Raw genomic sequence first — 15567 nt, 5'->3', positions numbered from 1 at the left:
CATCTGAACTTAATTCTCACACTGAATAGCAGCCCTGCCCCCTCCAAAAGCCCTAAGGCAGGAAGCAGCATTTGAATCCCAGTCCCCAAACGCTGGCTGGGAGGACCAGGAGGCGAGGTGGGTGTGAGGAGAATATTCAGAGGTCAAGTCACTGGCTGGGGAGAATGCCCAGAAAAGGGAAAAGAAATAAAACTATTGATGGCTACTTTCTTGGAGAACAGACATTTCCTCCCTTCCTTTCTGATGAGGAAGAACAATGCTTACCATCAGACAAAGATACAGAAATCAAGGATTCTGTGTCCCAGCCCACCCAATGGGCTCAGGCCATTGGAAGAGCTCAAAAAGAATTTTGAAAATCAAGTTAGAGAGGTGGAGGAAAAACTGGGAAGAGAAATGAGAGGGATGAAAGAGAAGCATGAAAAGCAGATCAGCTCCCTGCTAAAGGAGAACCAAAAAAATGTTGAAGAAATTAACACCTTGAAAACTAGCCTAACTCAATTGGCAAAAGAGGTTCAAAAAGCCAATGAGGAGAAGAATGCTTTCAAAAGCAGAATTAGCCAAATGGAAAAGGAGATTCAAAAGCTCACTGAAGAAAATAGTTCTTTCAAAACTAGAATGGCACAGATGGAGGCTAAGGACTTTGTGAGAAAGACATATCACAGAACATAGCGAGAAGACTGGAAAAATGGAAGATAATGTGAAATATCTTATTGGAAAAACAACTGACCTGGAAAATAGATTCAGGAGAGACAATGTAAAAATTCTGGGACTACCTGAAAACCATGATCAAAAGAAGAGCCTAGACATCATCTTCCATGAAATGATCAAGGAAAACTGCCCTGAGATTCTAGAACCAGAGGGCAAAATAAATATTCAAGGAATCCACAGAACACCGCCTGAAAGAGATCCAAAAAGAGAAACTCCTAGGAACATTGTGGCCAAATTCCAGAATTCCCAGGTCAAAGAGAAAATATTGCAAGCAGCTAGAAAGAAACAATTCAAGTATTGTGGAAATACAATCAGGATAACACAAGATCTAGCAGCCTCTACATTAAGGGATCGAAGGGCATGGAATAGGATATTCCAGAAGTCAAAGGAACTAGGACTAAAACCAAGAATCACCTACCCAGCAAAACTGAGTATAATACTTCAGGAGAAAAAATGGTCTTTCAATGAAATGGAGGATTTTCAGGTTTTCTTAATGAAAAGACCAGAGCTGAAAAGAAAATTTGACTTTCAAACACAAGAATGAAGAGAACCATGAAAAGGTGAACAGCAAAGAGAAGTCATAAGGGACTTACTAAAGTTGAACTGTTTACATTCCTACATGGAAAGACAATATTTGTAACTCTTGAAACATTTCAGTATCTGGGTACTGGGTGGGAGTACACACACACACATGCACACACGCACACATACATAGAGACAGAGTGCACAGAGTGAATTGAAGAGGATGGGATCATATCTTAAAAAAAAAAATGAAATCAAGCAGTGAGAGAATGGGCAAATTATCTCTCATAAAAGAGGCAAGCAAAGACATTAGTGGAGGGATAAAGAGGGGAGGCGAGAGAAAATCATGAGGTCTACTCTCATCACATTCCACTAAAGGAAAGAACAAAATGCACACTCATTTTGATAGGAAAATCTATCTCACAATACAGGAGAGTGGGGGACAAGGGCACAAGCAGGGTGGGGGGGAGGATAGAGGGGAGGGCATGGGGAGGAGAATGCAATCGGAGGTCGACACTCATGGGGAGGGAAAGGATCATAAGAGAATAGAAGTAATGGGGGATAGGATAGGATGGAGGGAAATATAGTTAGTCCTATACAACACAACTAGTATGGAAGTCATTTGCAAAACTACACAGATTTGGCCTATATTGAATTGCTTGTCCTCCAAAGGGAAGGGGTGGAGAGGGAGGGAGCTAAAGAAGTTGGAACTCAAAGTGTTAGGATCAACTGTAATGTTCTTACGACTAGGAAATAAGAAATACAGGTTAAGGGGTAAAGAAAGCTATCTGGCCCTACAGGACAAAAGAGAAGATGGAGACAAGGGCAGAGAGGGAGGATAGAAGAGAGAGCAGATTGGTCACAGGGGCAATTAGAATGCTTGGGTTTGGGGGGGGGAGGGGATAAAAGGGGAGAAAATTTGTAACCCAAAACTTTGTGAAAATAAATGTTGAGTTAAATAAAAAAATAAAAAATTTAAAAAAAATTAAAAAAAAAAGATGAGATCTGAGAAAAAATGGATTTGGTTATATAGGAAGTCATCTGTGGACTTTGAGAGGTAGAATGGTAGCAGATTACAGGGAGTTAAAGAATGCTGTAAAACAAGAAGAGGAATCTTGAAAGAGGTGGGCCTTGACCTGGAGTTCCAAGAGTCCTAGGTGGTGGAGATAGCTTGTGCACCAGGCTGACTGCCTAGCTAGTCAATAACCATTTCTGCTCTGGTAAGCCTGGGGAATTCAAATATGAAAGAAGGCAGTGCCTGCCCTCAAGGAGCTAACTGTCTATTGAGGAGACAAAGAACCCTAAAGGAAACTGAAGAGGGAGAGGGAAGTGGAGAGAAAGTACCCAACCCAGGGCTTGGTGCCACAGGAGGGTAGCCAGCTGAGCCACAAGACATCTGAGGCAAGCTCTTACTAAATGGAGGCCCTACCCTTTAAGAGGCTTTCGATAGTGATGACCAGGAGTCCCAAGATTGATGGTTTCTAACAGAGTGACCTGCAACATTATCCCAGAAATGAGCTTCTGGAGCTGCGAGGGAGAAAGAAGTCCCAGAGCAGCCCCTCCCAGTGAGAAATGAGGGGCATTCAGTGCAAAGTGGTAGATGGTCTCATCTATGGAAAAATGGCCGAGATCAGTTTGCCCGGAGTCACTTGGCTAAGGAGCCAGATTATGAAGAACTCACTGTCAAGTGGGCATTTTAACCCGAAGGTGCTGGGGAGCTACTGACCTTGAGCAGGAGAGTGACATGGTCAGACTTGTGCCTTAGAAATCACTCTGTCACCTGTGTGGGGGCTGATCAGAGGGGGAAGAAATGACAGGGGACCACTTAGACCACTGTATTGTACTGGTTCAGATGAGAGTTGGGAGGGCCTGCACCAGCCTTAGAAGAGGTGACAAGACGTGGTACCTGGAACGCAGTGTGCCAAAGGAGCTTTCCTGTAAAAAGGAGGGCATGGGGCCAGCTACCCTCCAAGCTCCCCCCTTCTCTCTTAACCTCTTCTTCACATTCACACACTCCTGTTAATCAAACTGCCCCACATGTGACATCACCTTTCCCCAGGTGGCCTGGGATGCATTCTCTCACCCTGCCCCCATCCTTCCATTCAGTTCCCTGCCCAGGAACCCTGTTCTACAGAGAACCTACACTGATTTCCTCACCTCCACTTGGAAATACTCTTGAAATGTCTTTGTACTACTTTGTTTAAACGTTGCATGCAGCTGTGTGCACTTGCTGCCCGAGCATGTAAGGTCCCTGAGGGCAAGGTGGGAGTGCCTGGCCAAGATCCCCACCTATATGGAGTTTAATCTTTTGTGTTGAGGAAATGTGAGCCCGGGCCCTCGTGCTGGGCTCAGGGCAGGCTTTGGCCGCAGGAGCCCACTTGGTGCCACTTTGCCTCAGGCGGCTAGGCCTCTGCTTCCACTGTGGCCCTGAACTCGCCTAGCCCGCAGCCCTTCCCATTCAGTGCCTACGCTGTGCTGGGTACTGAACATCTTGTTCCTGGGCTTTGGGCCTTCTGGAACTAAATGGGCCTCTTTTTCTCTCACCCCAGGATGAGGTGGGGAGAGGGATGCCCCTGTCTGCCGCGGTGGGGCGTGGGGGAAGGGAATGGGGAGGCTGATGGTAGCCAGGGCCATCTAGACAGAGGACCAGCCCACTCCGCCCTCCTCGAGATGGGCCCCCGCCTCAGAGGGTCGAGCCGGAGGCGGGCGGGGGGCGGAGCTGGCTCCTCCCCCGCTGAAGTCACGTAGCTCTGCGGCAGCCGCATCCTCTTTTACCCGGAGCCCCTGGCCGAGGCTCCCCAGACGCCTGGATCCTGCGCCGGACTCCCTTGGCTCGGGTAAGGCTCCCGCCTGAGCGCTGCGCTGCTCCGGCTCCCCCTCGCCCACTGGTGCCCGGCTGCCCTGCGGCGCAGGCTCGGCTCTGCGCGGCGCCCCAGCCTCCCTCCTTCCCAGCCCCGGCGAGCCCCTCCAGGCTCTGGCCACGCAGCTTTGCCCGCTCGTCCCTCCGATCCCAGATCCCAGCCACCCACCGGCCGGGCTCTCCCCTCCCTACGGCATCGGTCCTTGCAGCGCCTTGCGGGCAGCAGAGGCTCCTCCGCTTCTGTCCCGGCCGCTCCTCCACCAGCCTTCTTCCCCCTCCCTCCCTCCCCACTTTGGGCGCACTCGTCCGTCTCTTTCACTGTCCTCTCTGCTCTTCTTCTCATCACCGATGTCCCCAACCTTCCTTTTCAGTCCCCTTCCCCACCACCTTAACCTCCCCCAAGCATCTTTCCCGCCTCCCTCCCTCCGGTTTAATCTTTTAGCCACTTTCTCCATCCTTAGCTTTCTCCCTGACCCTACCACCATCTTGGGGGCTTAATCTTCATCTAACCCTTCACCTGTCCCCTCCCCCATCTGTGTCTGTCTTTGTTTATTGAGCCCGGCTCCATCTGAGAAGGTTCAGAGTTGGGTAGGGAAGGAAAAAGATACCCAAGAGTGGCACACTCCATCTCCTAACCCTGTCCTTGAACCTCCGTTGCCCCTACCCCTTCAGATGGAAGGCTGGGTGCTTCTAGCAGATTCCTCAGTGTGTCTTCCCCAGAGCAGATGGAAACCCCAGAACCCAGCAGTCTCACTTGCTATAAGCAAAGGGAGGCAGAAGCTAGTGCTCAAAGATGCCACTTGCAGCTCTCAACCCCTACAGGATCCTTTTCCTTCAAGGAAGGAGGGAGGGGTAGGGCTCAGGACATTGGATTTTTTTCTCACTTTATCCCATTTTGACAACCTGACATGGTTGTCAAAGGCATCTTGAGGATCATTTAATCTAAACTTTATTTTACAGATGAGAAAATTAGGGCCCAAACTTCTAATTAGGCTGATAGAATATGCCTCTCCCTATCCCCCCAGAAGCCCTGAGGTCCCCAGAAAGCAGTTTTGCAAAATGGTGTTTTCCCACGGCTACCCATCCCCCTCCCTTTAGGACCAGCCAGAGTGCTGGGAAGGGTGCCCATTGGGGACAGAGGGAGATGGTTGTGGGATGGGGCCCCCGAGGCTGTGTACTGCCAAAGTAGGATGCATTGCTGTGGTAGCTAGGACTGAGGCCACGGAGGGCAACTGACTCTTACATATTTGCCAATCCCTTTAGTGAGAGAAGCCATTTAATTTCATCTAGCCGAGAGGAGAGAAGACTGCCACCATGCCCCAGGTATACCCAGCCCTGTCGGCTGAGCAAAAGAAGGATCTCTCTGACATTGCCCTTCGAATTGTTGCTCCGGGCAAGGGCATCTTGGCAGCTGATGAGTCAGTAGGTAGGTGGGAGTCCGTGTTCATGGTGGAAGGGGAAAGGGCACAGTGGGGTACAAGGATCCCAGAAGGGAGGGGCAGTGGGGTCATTGCCTCCTTGCTCACACCCACAGGCAGTATGGCCAAGCGCCTGAGCCAGATTGGGGTGGAGAACACAGAGGAGAACCGCAGGCAGTATCGTCAGGTCCTGTTCAGTGCTGATGGAAGGATCAAGAAATGCATTGGAGGTGTCATCTTCTTCCATGAGACCCTTTACCAGAAGGGTGATGATGGAGTGCCGTTTGTCCGCACCATCCAGGACAAGGGCATTGTTGTGGGAATCAAGGTATGAGTGAGGGGATCCTGAGATGGGGCAGGACCATTCTGAGTGGGGAGCACTGAGAAGATATATCCTCCCAGGGTGACAGTGGCCCTCTGCTCCCTTCTTTAGTTTCACCTCCCATGTTTTTTTCTCCTCTACAACCTACAGGTTGATAAAGGTGTGGTGGCTTTGGCTGGAACGGATGGAGAAACCACCACACAAGGTAGGAGGAACTGTTAGCAATGTGGGTGCCTGAGGGATGGGTGGTGGGTAGGTGGAGCTGTGGAAAAAGGTGTTGGTATGGTATTGGGCAAGGGAGTCAGGGTGCTAGCAAGTACTAACACTGTGGCTCCAGGGCTGGATGGGCTCTCTGAACGCTGTGCTCAGTACAAGAAGGATGGAGCCGACTTTGCCAAATGGCGCTGTGTGCTGAAGATCAGTGATCATACGCCCTCTCCCCTGGCAATCTTGGAGAATGCCAACGTGCTTGCTCGCTACGCCAGCATCTGCCAGCAGGTTGAGTATACGTGTGTGTGGGAGTCATTCTTGGGACCTGGGCCCCTGAGGTGGGAGGAAAAGTCTATCATCTGAGGGGATCTAGGATCATGGATGGGTATGGGACGCTTGGGAGGAAAAGTCTATCATCTGAGGGGATCTAGGATCATGGATGGGTATGGGACGCTCCTTGCTCTGACCTGAGCTGCTCTCCTCCTGACTTTTAGAATGGCATTGTACCCATTGTGGAGCCTGAGATCCTTCCAGATGGAGACCATGATCTCAAACGATGCCAGTATGTCACTGAGAAGGTAAACCCAGTCTGGGTGCCGGCACCCCCTAGGGCACTCTCACCTCCATCTATGCCCACCTGAGCTCTATGCAGGCTCTGTCTGAATCCACAAGTGGACTCTCACTAGTTTGGACTGGGGTGAGACACTTCCCAAAATCAGATATGAGCCAGGCCATGAGCATAGAGTGTGCCACAGCAAACGTTTATTGAGCACCTACTGTGTGAAAAACACTGTGACAGAACATTTAGATGAGACAGTTTCTACCCTCAGAAGCTACAGTCCTGCAAGGGAAGGAATAAAGCATAGACACAGCTGTTAATCTAGTTTTACATTGGAATTGCAGTGGAAAGGGTGAGTAAGACATAGGAAATCTCATGATTTAGGGCCCAGAGGCATAGAGAGCATAATATATACTTAGGAAACTCCTTGCCCTTTGGACGTCATGATCCCATTTCATCCCTCTGGAAGAAAGATATACCCCAGACATGAGTCCAGGGCTCAGAGAAGATCTGGAAGCAGGAGGGAAGGGGATGGGAACCCTGGGACCACCCTCCCTCCCCTATCTCTCCCAGGTCCTGGCTGCTCTCTATAAGGCCCTGAGTGACCATCATGTGTACCTTGAAGGGACACTACTCAAGCCCAACATGGTGACCCCTGGTCATGCCTGCCCCTTCAAGTACACCCCTGAGGAGATTGCCATGGCAACTGTTTCTGCCCTCCGTCGAACTGTGCCTCCTGCTGTCCCAGGTATCCCTGGCCCTAACCCTACTACCCTTAGCCTGGGCAAGTAACTTCCCAAAATCAGGCCCATCCTAGGATCCATGGTGCAGAATGTCCTGAGCTTCATGTCTCATCCCTCTTACTATATTATCCTAGTGGATGTAGGATATACTAGATCATACCTTGTGGCCCTCTGAAGGAGTCTCTGATTTGGGGGGAATGGGAAGTAATATGGCAGTTAATGGTAGAGAACCAGCCTTGGGGTCAAGAAGGCATTGGTTCAAGTCTTTCCTCTGAGATACGTTGGCTTTGTGGCCAGTTGTTTTTGGCTAGCTTTGGGCAGTCATTTAATCTCTTCTTCAGCCTACAGATTATAGGGCACATACCAGTTTGAATGCATAGAGGAAGCTCTCTACACAAATAAGAGAGAAGAGAAAGGGACCATCCAGTATCTTCTCCTTCCTCCATCCCCTTAATCCCATCCCTTCCAGGTGTGACATTCCTGTCTGGAGGTCAGAGTGAGGAGGAGGCCTCCATCAACCTCAATGCCATTAACCGCTGTCCACTCCCCCGGCCTTGGGCATTGACCTTCTCCTATGGACGTGCCCTGCAAGCCTCTGCTCTCAGCGCCTGGCGTGGGCAGAGGGACAATGAGAGCGCTGCCACTGAGGAGTTCATCAAACGGGCAGAGGTGAGGCTGCCAGAAAGGAGTGGACATTTGGGTGGTAACTCCCTCTTTGATGAGCTGTATGGGTTTTCAGAAGGCGCTTTGCTCTGGAACACAGGGTACTGGGTAGTACCAGTTTACCAGCAGGGGCTGGTTTTGCTGATTTTTTCCTCCCCTTGGTATTGCAGGTGAATGGACTTGCTGCCCAGGGCAAGTATGAAGGAGGTGGAGAAGATGCAGGGGCAGCTGGGCAGTCTCTGTACATTGCTAATCATGCCTACTGAGACTGTGAACTCCGGTCACTCCTATCCCCAGCCCATGCCATCCATACTAAGCTTTACCTGTAGACACTGTCATGAACCAAATAGCTATGCAGAGCAGAGAAAATAACACCCTTTCCTCCCTCTGCTCAGGCACCCAAGCATCACTCCCCTGTATTGTTATACCTTGGGGAGGAAGGAAACAGAGCCCCTGAGGCCTGGACAGGAGAATTTGGGTGAGCGGCTGCTTGATTTGAGCAGGATATCTGAGTTCCCACCCACCCACACTGTCTTTGTGTGATATCCTCCTACTTGCTATACCCATGATTCTCTAGCTTCTTCCTGGACTCCCAGGGTTATGGGGTTGGGCCCCAATTCATGCCACACCTTCCACGTGGCTATGTTGTGTAGTGCTTAAATAAACATTAGTGAAATTAGAAGAAGTCTCTGTCTGTTGGTCTCCTCTATCCTGCCCTTGCCCACCCTCTCTTCCCTTTTCCCTTTCTGTCTTCTTCCCATAATCACAGGATGGCAGCATAGGCTAGTGGGGAAAGTCTGAATTTGGGTTCAAATCCTGGCTGTCACTTAAGACTCGTTGATTCTTGGGAAAATCAACTAACCTGAGTCTGAGTTTCCTGATCCCTTAAAATGATGGCATTGGACTAAATTATGTTTAAAAGACTTCCCAGCTTTAAGTCTATGAACTTGGGCTCACTTCCCTTGCAGTATTTTTGCTCATGGGATCCTCCTACCTATCATTTCTCTGAATCCTTTGAAATCTGCTCTCCAGACATCTAGGATATATGTTAAGACTATGGTAAAAGCAACATCCACTCCATTTAGGCTAGGCCAGTTTCCCCTGAAAAGACAATAAAACTGTCTTTGAGATTAACTGAGCAATGATGTACCTTCTGGTTGAATGTGCTGCCATGACAAATGATGAAGTGAAAGCTTACATGCCCATTGAATGTTTCATCCTTGCTGAATGTCTTTTCCATGTTCTTGCTAAGTTAAAAGTTCTACACATGTCTCATTCACTGACAATCTTGAGCCACGACCACCATACTGGTCAGAATTGGGCCTGACCCAGAACATAGAATCTATTGTTTCCTTCTCCTCTATATTGAATTCTAAAATGGAGCAGTCATTTTCACCCAAGGTTACCATCATTTCAACCATGATATCCAGTTCCTTCTTTGATCAAGAGATTGAGGAACCAGGGGCTTCTTTGACCATGAAGATTATAGGTTTAGAGTTGGAAGGGACCTTCAGTGTCATCTAGTTCAACCCTCTCATTTTATGAATGAAGATACTAGGATCCAGGGAGGCCAAATGACTTGTCCAAGGAAGGAAATAAGCATGTATAAAGCACCTAGTATGTGCCAGCCACTTTGTTAAGCACAACTTTGGGAAGTAGGTGCTGTTATTATTTCCATTTTACAGTGAGGAAACTGAGGCAGACAGGTTGTGGGTCACATGGCTAGTAAATGTCTGAGGCAGGATTTGAATCATCTTTCTGACTCCAGACCCAGTGTTCTGTCCATTGTGACATTTGGCTGCCCCCAATTTATACAAGTAGAACTAAGATTTGGACCCAAGCTCCCTGAGTCCAAATCCAGTATTTTTTTTTTCTATAGAAGTCATCAAACAATATAGTGAGAAGGAAAGAGGAGAGTTGTCTAAAGAGTCTGATGTGGATGCATAGGGAGCTCACCCACAAAATCAATTTTTTTTAACATACAGAAGACAGTGTCAAGATTAGGTAACAAAGTGAATAAAAGTATGGCATGGCCCTGTGGAAACAGTGTCAAACAGAAGAGGGCAGAAGAAAGACATAGCCAAACAGGACAGTCTGGGTACAAATGTTAAGATGTATGTGGATTTTTAAAAAATACAAGTAGTAGAGAGAGAATCATGGTTTCCTGTACTTTCATATTCTTTCTGTTCCTTGTATTGTTGAGGTTTAGTGGTGCTGGGGACACCGAAATACCGACACACTGGGTCCTGCTCGAATGAATTTGACTCAAGCCTTCTTAAAGCCAAAGAAAGACAAAGTTTATTAAAGATTCGCCATACTGGGTTGACTCTTAAGGAGCCTAAGCATTTGTAATGCTTGTATTCACAAGAGGGCCAGATAGAATCTTACCTAGACACAGTCTGAGCTGAATTGAATCTGAGGGCTTTCATAGAGGCAAGATGGAACTTAAATAGGGAAAAGACTGTAGGAGGGATCTGGGGGTGGTCTGGTAGTCCAGGATGATGGGAGGAGGGGTTTAGGGAGGGTCTTGAGGAGAAGTTCAAGGAGGACCTCTATGGAACAGGGGTGAGTGGTCAAGGGTTGGAAACAGCTGGAAGCAATCAGAAGATATCAGACAATGGAAGGTCAGGCAAGGCCAAGGGCAACAGATTTGAACATGAAAGACCAGATTAAGTGGGAAGATTCAAGGACGTTCCCAGAGTCTGAACCCCATGATAATGTTTGCCAATTAACAATAAAAGAAATAATGCCAATAAGGCTGGTGGGGAAGGATATTGCTACAAAAAAAAATTGGGTTTTTAAAACATTTTTTTGTCTGCTTTTTGGTTCTACTGGGGAAAAGATGAGAATCAAAAGAGAATTATACATAGCTCAGAGTAGGTAGAAGAATGCTTACTGAAGACCAAATTGTCCGCTCTATTTCGCTTCTGTTTCTCTGCCAAGTGAAATAATCCTTGGACTGGAAAGGAGAGAACAAAAACGGAACCCAGGAAATACTAAGAGTACCTAGCTGCCCTTGAGTTCAGCACTGAAAGATATGACTGATAGGATTATTGGTGTCAAGGTCAGCGATCTTTGAAGTGTCATGGGGAAATTTGAGAGGCGCAGTAAGACTAAAGAATGGCAAATGTCCTGATTTTTCAAAATGGAAGATAGAATCTGCCAGCCTATGATTTCTGAAAGAATCCTGGAATGTATTTTCAATTTTATTATTTTCATGGATATCTTTTGGTATTTTTTTCATTAATTTCTCAATATATTCCTTCCCTTCCCTTACCCTATGAACCATTCTTTGACCACAAAGATTTTAAAAGACAGAAAAAGAACAAAAAGAGGAGTTAGGTAGCATTGATGGGATATAGACTCTTGGAACCTCCTTGAATCCTCCTTGAATCTTCCCATTTGATCTGGCCTTTCTTACTCAAATCTAATCTTCCCATTTGATCCAGCAGTCTTTGCAAGTCCATGGGCTTCTTGTTATGGCTGTGCTCAGGTCTCAGTTGCACTCCCCACCCTTGATCCTATCAAAACCCCATTTCCCCAGGCTGCTGACCACTCCCATCAAGATCCTCTCTAGAGTCTATCTGTATTCACCCCAGGGTACCAGTCATTCCCATACCACCCCTATCAAGACCTCTGGATTGCCCCACCTGCTTTGGACCCAAGCCCTCCATAGTCTGATATCTCCTGATTACCTCCAGCTGTTTCCAACCCTTGACCAGTCCTTGGACTTCTCTTCAAGTCCCTCCCTAAACCCCTCCTCCCTTCACTCTAGACTACCAGACCACCCCCAGATCCCTCCTACAGTCTTTTCCGTATTTAAGTTCCATCTTGCCTCTATGAAAGCCCTCAGATTCAATTCAGCTCAGACTGTGTCTAGGTAAGATTCTATCTGGCCCTCTTGTGAATACAAGCATTACAAATGCTTAGGCTCCTTAAGAGTCAACCCAGTATGGCGAATCTTTAATAAACTTTGTCTTTCTTTGGCTTTAAGAAGGCTTGAGTCAAATTCATTCGAGCAGGACCTGGCATGTCAGTATTTTGGGGTCCCCAGCCCTCAGACTTCAACAACATGGGGGAAAAAAGGCTGGGCCTACTGTGAATATTAAATGAGATCATTGGAAAGTGCTAGCAAGGTGTCTGGCGCATAATAAGACCTATATAAATGTTAGCTGTTATTATTAGGGGAAAAAAGCAGTTCAGCAAATCTGAACAACACATTGACCTTGTCTGTCAGTATATATAATACTTTACATCTGTTTCTCCACCCTTTCCATGCGTGATTCTTGCAATGTATTTTCTCTAACTCTTCTCTGGGGCCAAGGTTGGTCTTCAGGTTTTTTTTAACTTCTCATTTACATTGTCATTGTGTAACTTGTTTTCTTGGTCCTGCTGACTTAACTATTCATTGCTTGGAGTGTTTTCCTGTGCTTCCTGGAATCCTTCCTGTCCATCTTTTAGCGAAGTAATATTTCATTATTCTATTCCATTATATTCACAATGATAGTGTATTTAACCCACTTGATGGTCATCTACTTTGTTTCCAATTTTTTGCTATCACAAAATGATTGGATAAAATACTTAGGTATATTGAGACCTTTCTTTTTCCTCCTTGGGGTCTGGGGTTATGCTTAGTAATGGTCTCTCTGGATCAAAGGGTATAGAAGTTTTAGTTGCTTTTTAAGCATAATTCCAAATTGCTTTTCAGAATGGCTATAACAATTCAAGAGGGCAGGTAGGTGGTGCAGTGGATAGAGCCCTGGGCTTGGAACCAGAAAGATTCATCTTCATTAGTTCAGTTCTGTGTATTCTCAGATACTAGCTGTGTGACCCTGGGCAAGTCACTTAACCCTATCTGCCTCAGTTTCCTCATCTGTCAAATGAGCTGAAAAAGAAAATGGCAAACCACTCCAGTATCTTTGCCAAGAAAATAGGATCAAACTCCTGAAAAACAATTAAACAATTCATAGCCCCACCAACAGTGTTTTAGTGTGCCTGTCTTCCTGTGACCCTTTCAACAGTAACTATTTCCATCTTTAGTTATTTTTGCTCATTTTTAGGGATTGAAGGAAAAACCTCCAGAGCTCTTTCAATTTGCCTTTCTCTAATTGTTAGTTATCTGGAGCAATCTGGCATGTGTATATAATTCTTTTAAGGATTGATTTCTTATCCTTTGTTACTAGAAATATTTAATACAAAGATTCTCTTGCCCTCCCGCCAGCCCCCCATTGAGTTTTCCTTCTTATCCGAACTGAATTAGTTTTCTTTGTGCCAAGCTTTTCAAATTCATGTGCTAAAGCCATTTATTTTATCTTTTATGAACTCCTCTATCCCTTGTTGGATTAAGTGTTCTGCTAGCAATAGCTATGAAAGGTTCTTCCTCTTAGTCATTCTCTTAAAATTGTTTTTTTAAAATTTTTTTTATTTTATGGAGTGCCTTTTTACTGGCTGTCCCCTCTACTGGAATGCTCTTCTTTTCTTTCCACCTCCTGGCTTCCCTTAAGATTCAGGGCAAATCCCACCTTAGGCTAGAGACCTTTCTTGGTCTCTCTCAGTGAGTTCCCTCCCTCCTTCAGGTATTTCCTTCCCTTTTTATTTTTTTACATTGTATATATTTTGTATGTACATGGTTGTTTACATAGTAATCTCTACCATTAGAAATAGAGCTCTTTGGGGGCAGAAGCTGTCTTTTGCCTTTCTTTGCATTCCCAGCACTTAGCACCATGCCTGATAACATAATAACAACTTTATAAGTGCTTGTTAACTGTGTTCTGATCACACATCCATTCTGTTGTATGGTATAAGACGCTGGTCTAAACGTTTTCTTTGTTTTTATTTTTTGTTTTATTTTCTTTGAAAATAAAAAATTATTTTCCAAATAATTCATGTTCTCAGGTTGACTAAGCATGGGGTCACTGTGTTATTGTCGTTTCTGATTTTTGCTCTTCCACTGATCTGCATTTCTTTTTTTTTTTAATCAATACAAAATAGTTTTTTTTATGAGTGTGTGTAAATAGTATTTTTTTTCTAATTACATGTAAAGATGATTTTTAACATTCATTTTACATAAGATTTTGAGCTCCAAACTTTTCTCCCTCCCCTCTTCCCAAGAGGGCAAGCCATCTGTTATAGCATACCAAATTGTTTGGAGGATTATTGCTTTATAATAGAATTTGGTGCCAGGAAGTACTGTTCTCCCTTTTTTCTTACTATTTCCCCCCCCACAATTTCCCTTGAGGGTTATAAGAAGATAGGCCCATTGGGGCACGAATGGTGGAGCTGTGCATTAGTCTTAGTCATTCTGAAAAGTAATTTAGAACCACATCTCAAAAGCCACTATGAAATGTCTGTATCCTTTGACCCCACTTACATTTGACCCATCATACCCTTTGACCCAATGATACCCCTGCTAGGCCTGTATCCCAAAGAGACCAAAGGAAGAAGAAACAGACCCATATGTAGAAAAATATTTGCAGAAGCACTTCTTGCAAAGAACTGAGAACTGGAGGAGTATATCCATTGGGGAATGGATAAATATATTGCAATACAAAAATGTAGTGGGATATTATTTCTCAGTAACAAGTGATGAGATGGTTTCAGAGAAACCTGAAAAGTCTGCTATGAACTAACTTTTCATCTGGCTGCCACTAGCAGAAATTTGCTTTTTCTTGACTCTATGGATTTGTGAGGGCAGCTAGCTCAATGGCGTAGTGGATAAAGTGCTGGGCCTGGAGTCAGGTAGACCTGAGTTCAACTTAGGCTGCTTACTAGCTGTGTGACCCTGAGGAAGTCACTTTACCATGTTCAGCTCAGTTTCCTCATCTGTAAAATGAGCTGGAGAAGGATATGGCAAACCACTGCAGGATCTTAGCCAGGAAACCCCAAACTGGGTCATGAAGAGTCAGACAAGACTGAATATCAACAATGTATTTGTTGTAGGGATTTTGTTTTAATTTATTTTTCAGTTAGGGGAGGAGGGGGAGGGAGAGAAGAGAGGTTCTCAAAATCAAAACAATTTGATTTAATTTTAAAGGTAAATAAAAAAATAAAAATAAAAGGAAAGCTACATTAGATTCATAGTTTTACATCTTTTTCTGTTCTACTTGGAATATTGAAATTTTTATTAAATTGAGAATGAAAAAAAATCCTTGAAGGTTCTAGACCTTCCATTCTTCTAAATGATTTATTCATACTTTGTCTAGCTCTATAAAGTAGGTAGCTACGTGGATCTGTGGATAGATCAGGAAGACCTAATGTCAAATCCAACCTCAGAGACTACTAGCTGTATGACCCTAGGCAAGTCACTTTACCTCTATCTCCCTTACTTTCTTCACCTGCAAAATGGGGACAGTGATCGCATCTCTCCCCCTATCTCCATGGTTGTTGTGAGGATCAGATGAGATAATATTTGCAAAGCACTTAGTAGGTGCTTAATAAATGTTTCTGTTCCCCTCCTCCCTTGATTATTTGATTGATATTAGGATCAAATCTATAAGTTAATTTGGGTTGCATCAGCATTTTAATTCTATTGGTATGGCCCAACTCTGATCAATAAGTAGATC

At 45.4% G+C, this 15567-nt stretch overlaps 1 protein-coding gene across 1 annotated transcript; it reads left to right on the top strand.

Annotated features, from left to right (window-relative positions):
- The first annotated feature begins 3910 nt into the window (after positions 1-3910).
- On the top strand, positions 3911-8690 carry ALDOC (aldolase, fructose-bisphosphate C). The gene is made up of 9 exons (XM_072639775.1): positions 3911-4067; positions 5354-5516; positions 5625-5836; positions 5981-6035; positions 6168-6328; positions 6535-6618; positions 7173-7347; positions 7812-8011; positions 8176-8690. The coding sequence occupies exons 2-9, from the start codon at positions 5405-5407 to the stop codon at positions 8269-8271; spliced, it is 1095 nt and encodes a 364-aa protein (XP_072495876.1). The 5' UTR covers positions 3911-4067; positions 5354-5404; the 3' UTR covers positions 8272-8690.
- Positions 8691-15567: the final 6877 nt, after the last annotated feature.

The sequence above is a fragment of the Notamacropus eugenii genome, chromosome 2, assembly GCF_028372415.1.
Source record: "Notamacropus eugenii isolate mMacEug1 chromosome 2, mMacEug1.pri_v2, whole genome shotgun sequence".
Lineage (NCBI taxonomy): Eukaryota > Metazoa > Chordata > Mammalia > Diprotodontia > Macropodidae > Notamacropus > Notamacropus eugenii.
This window is presented reverse-complemented; position numbering and strand designations above follow the sequence as displayed.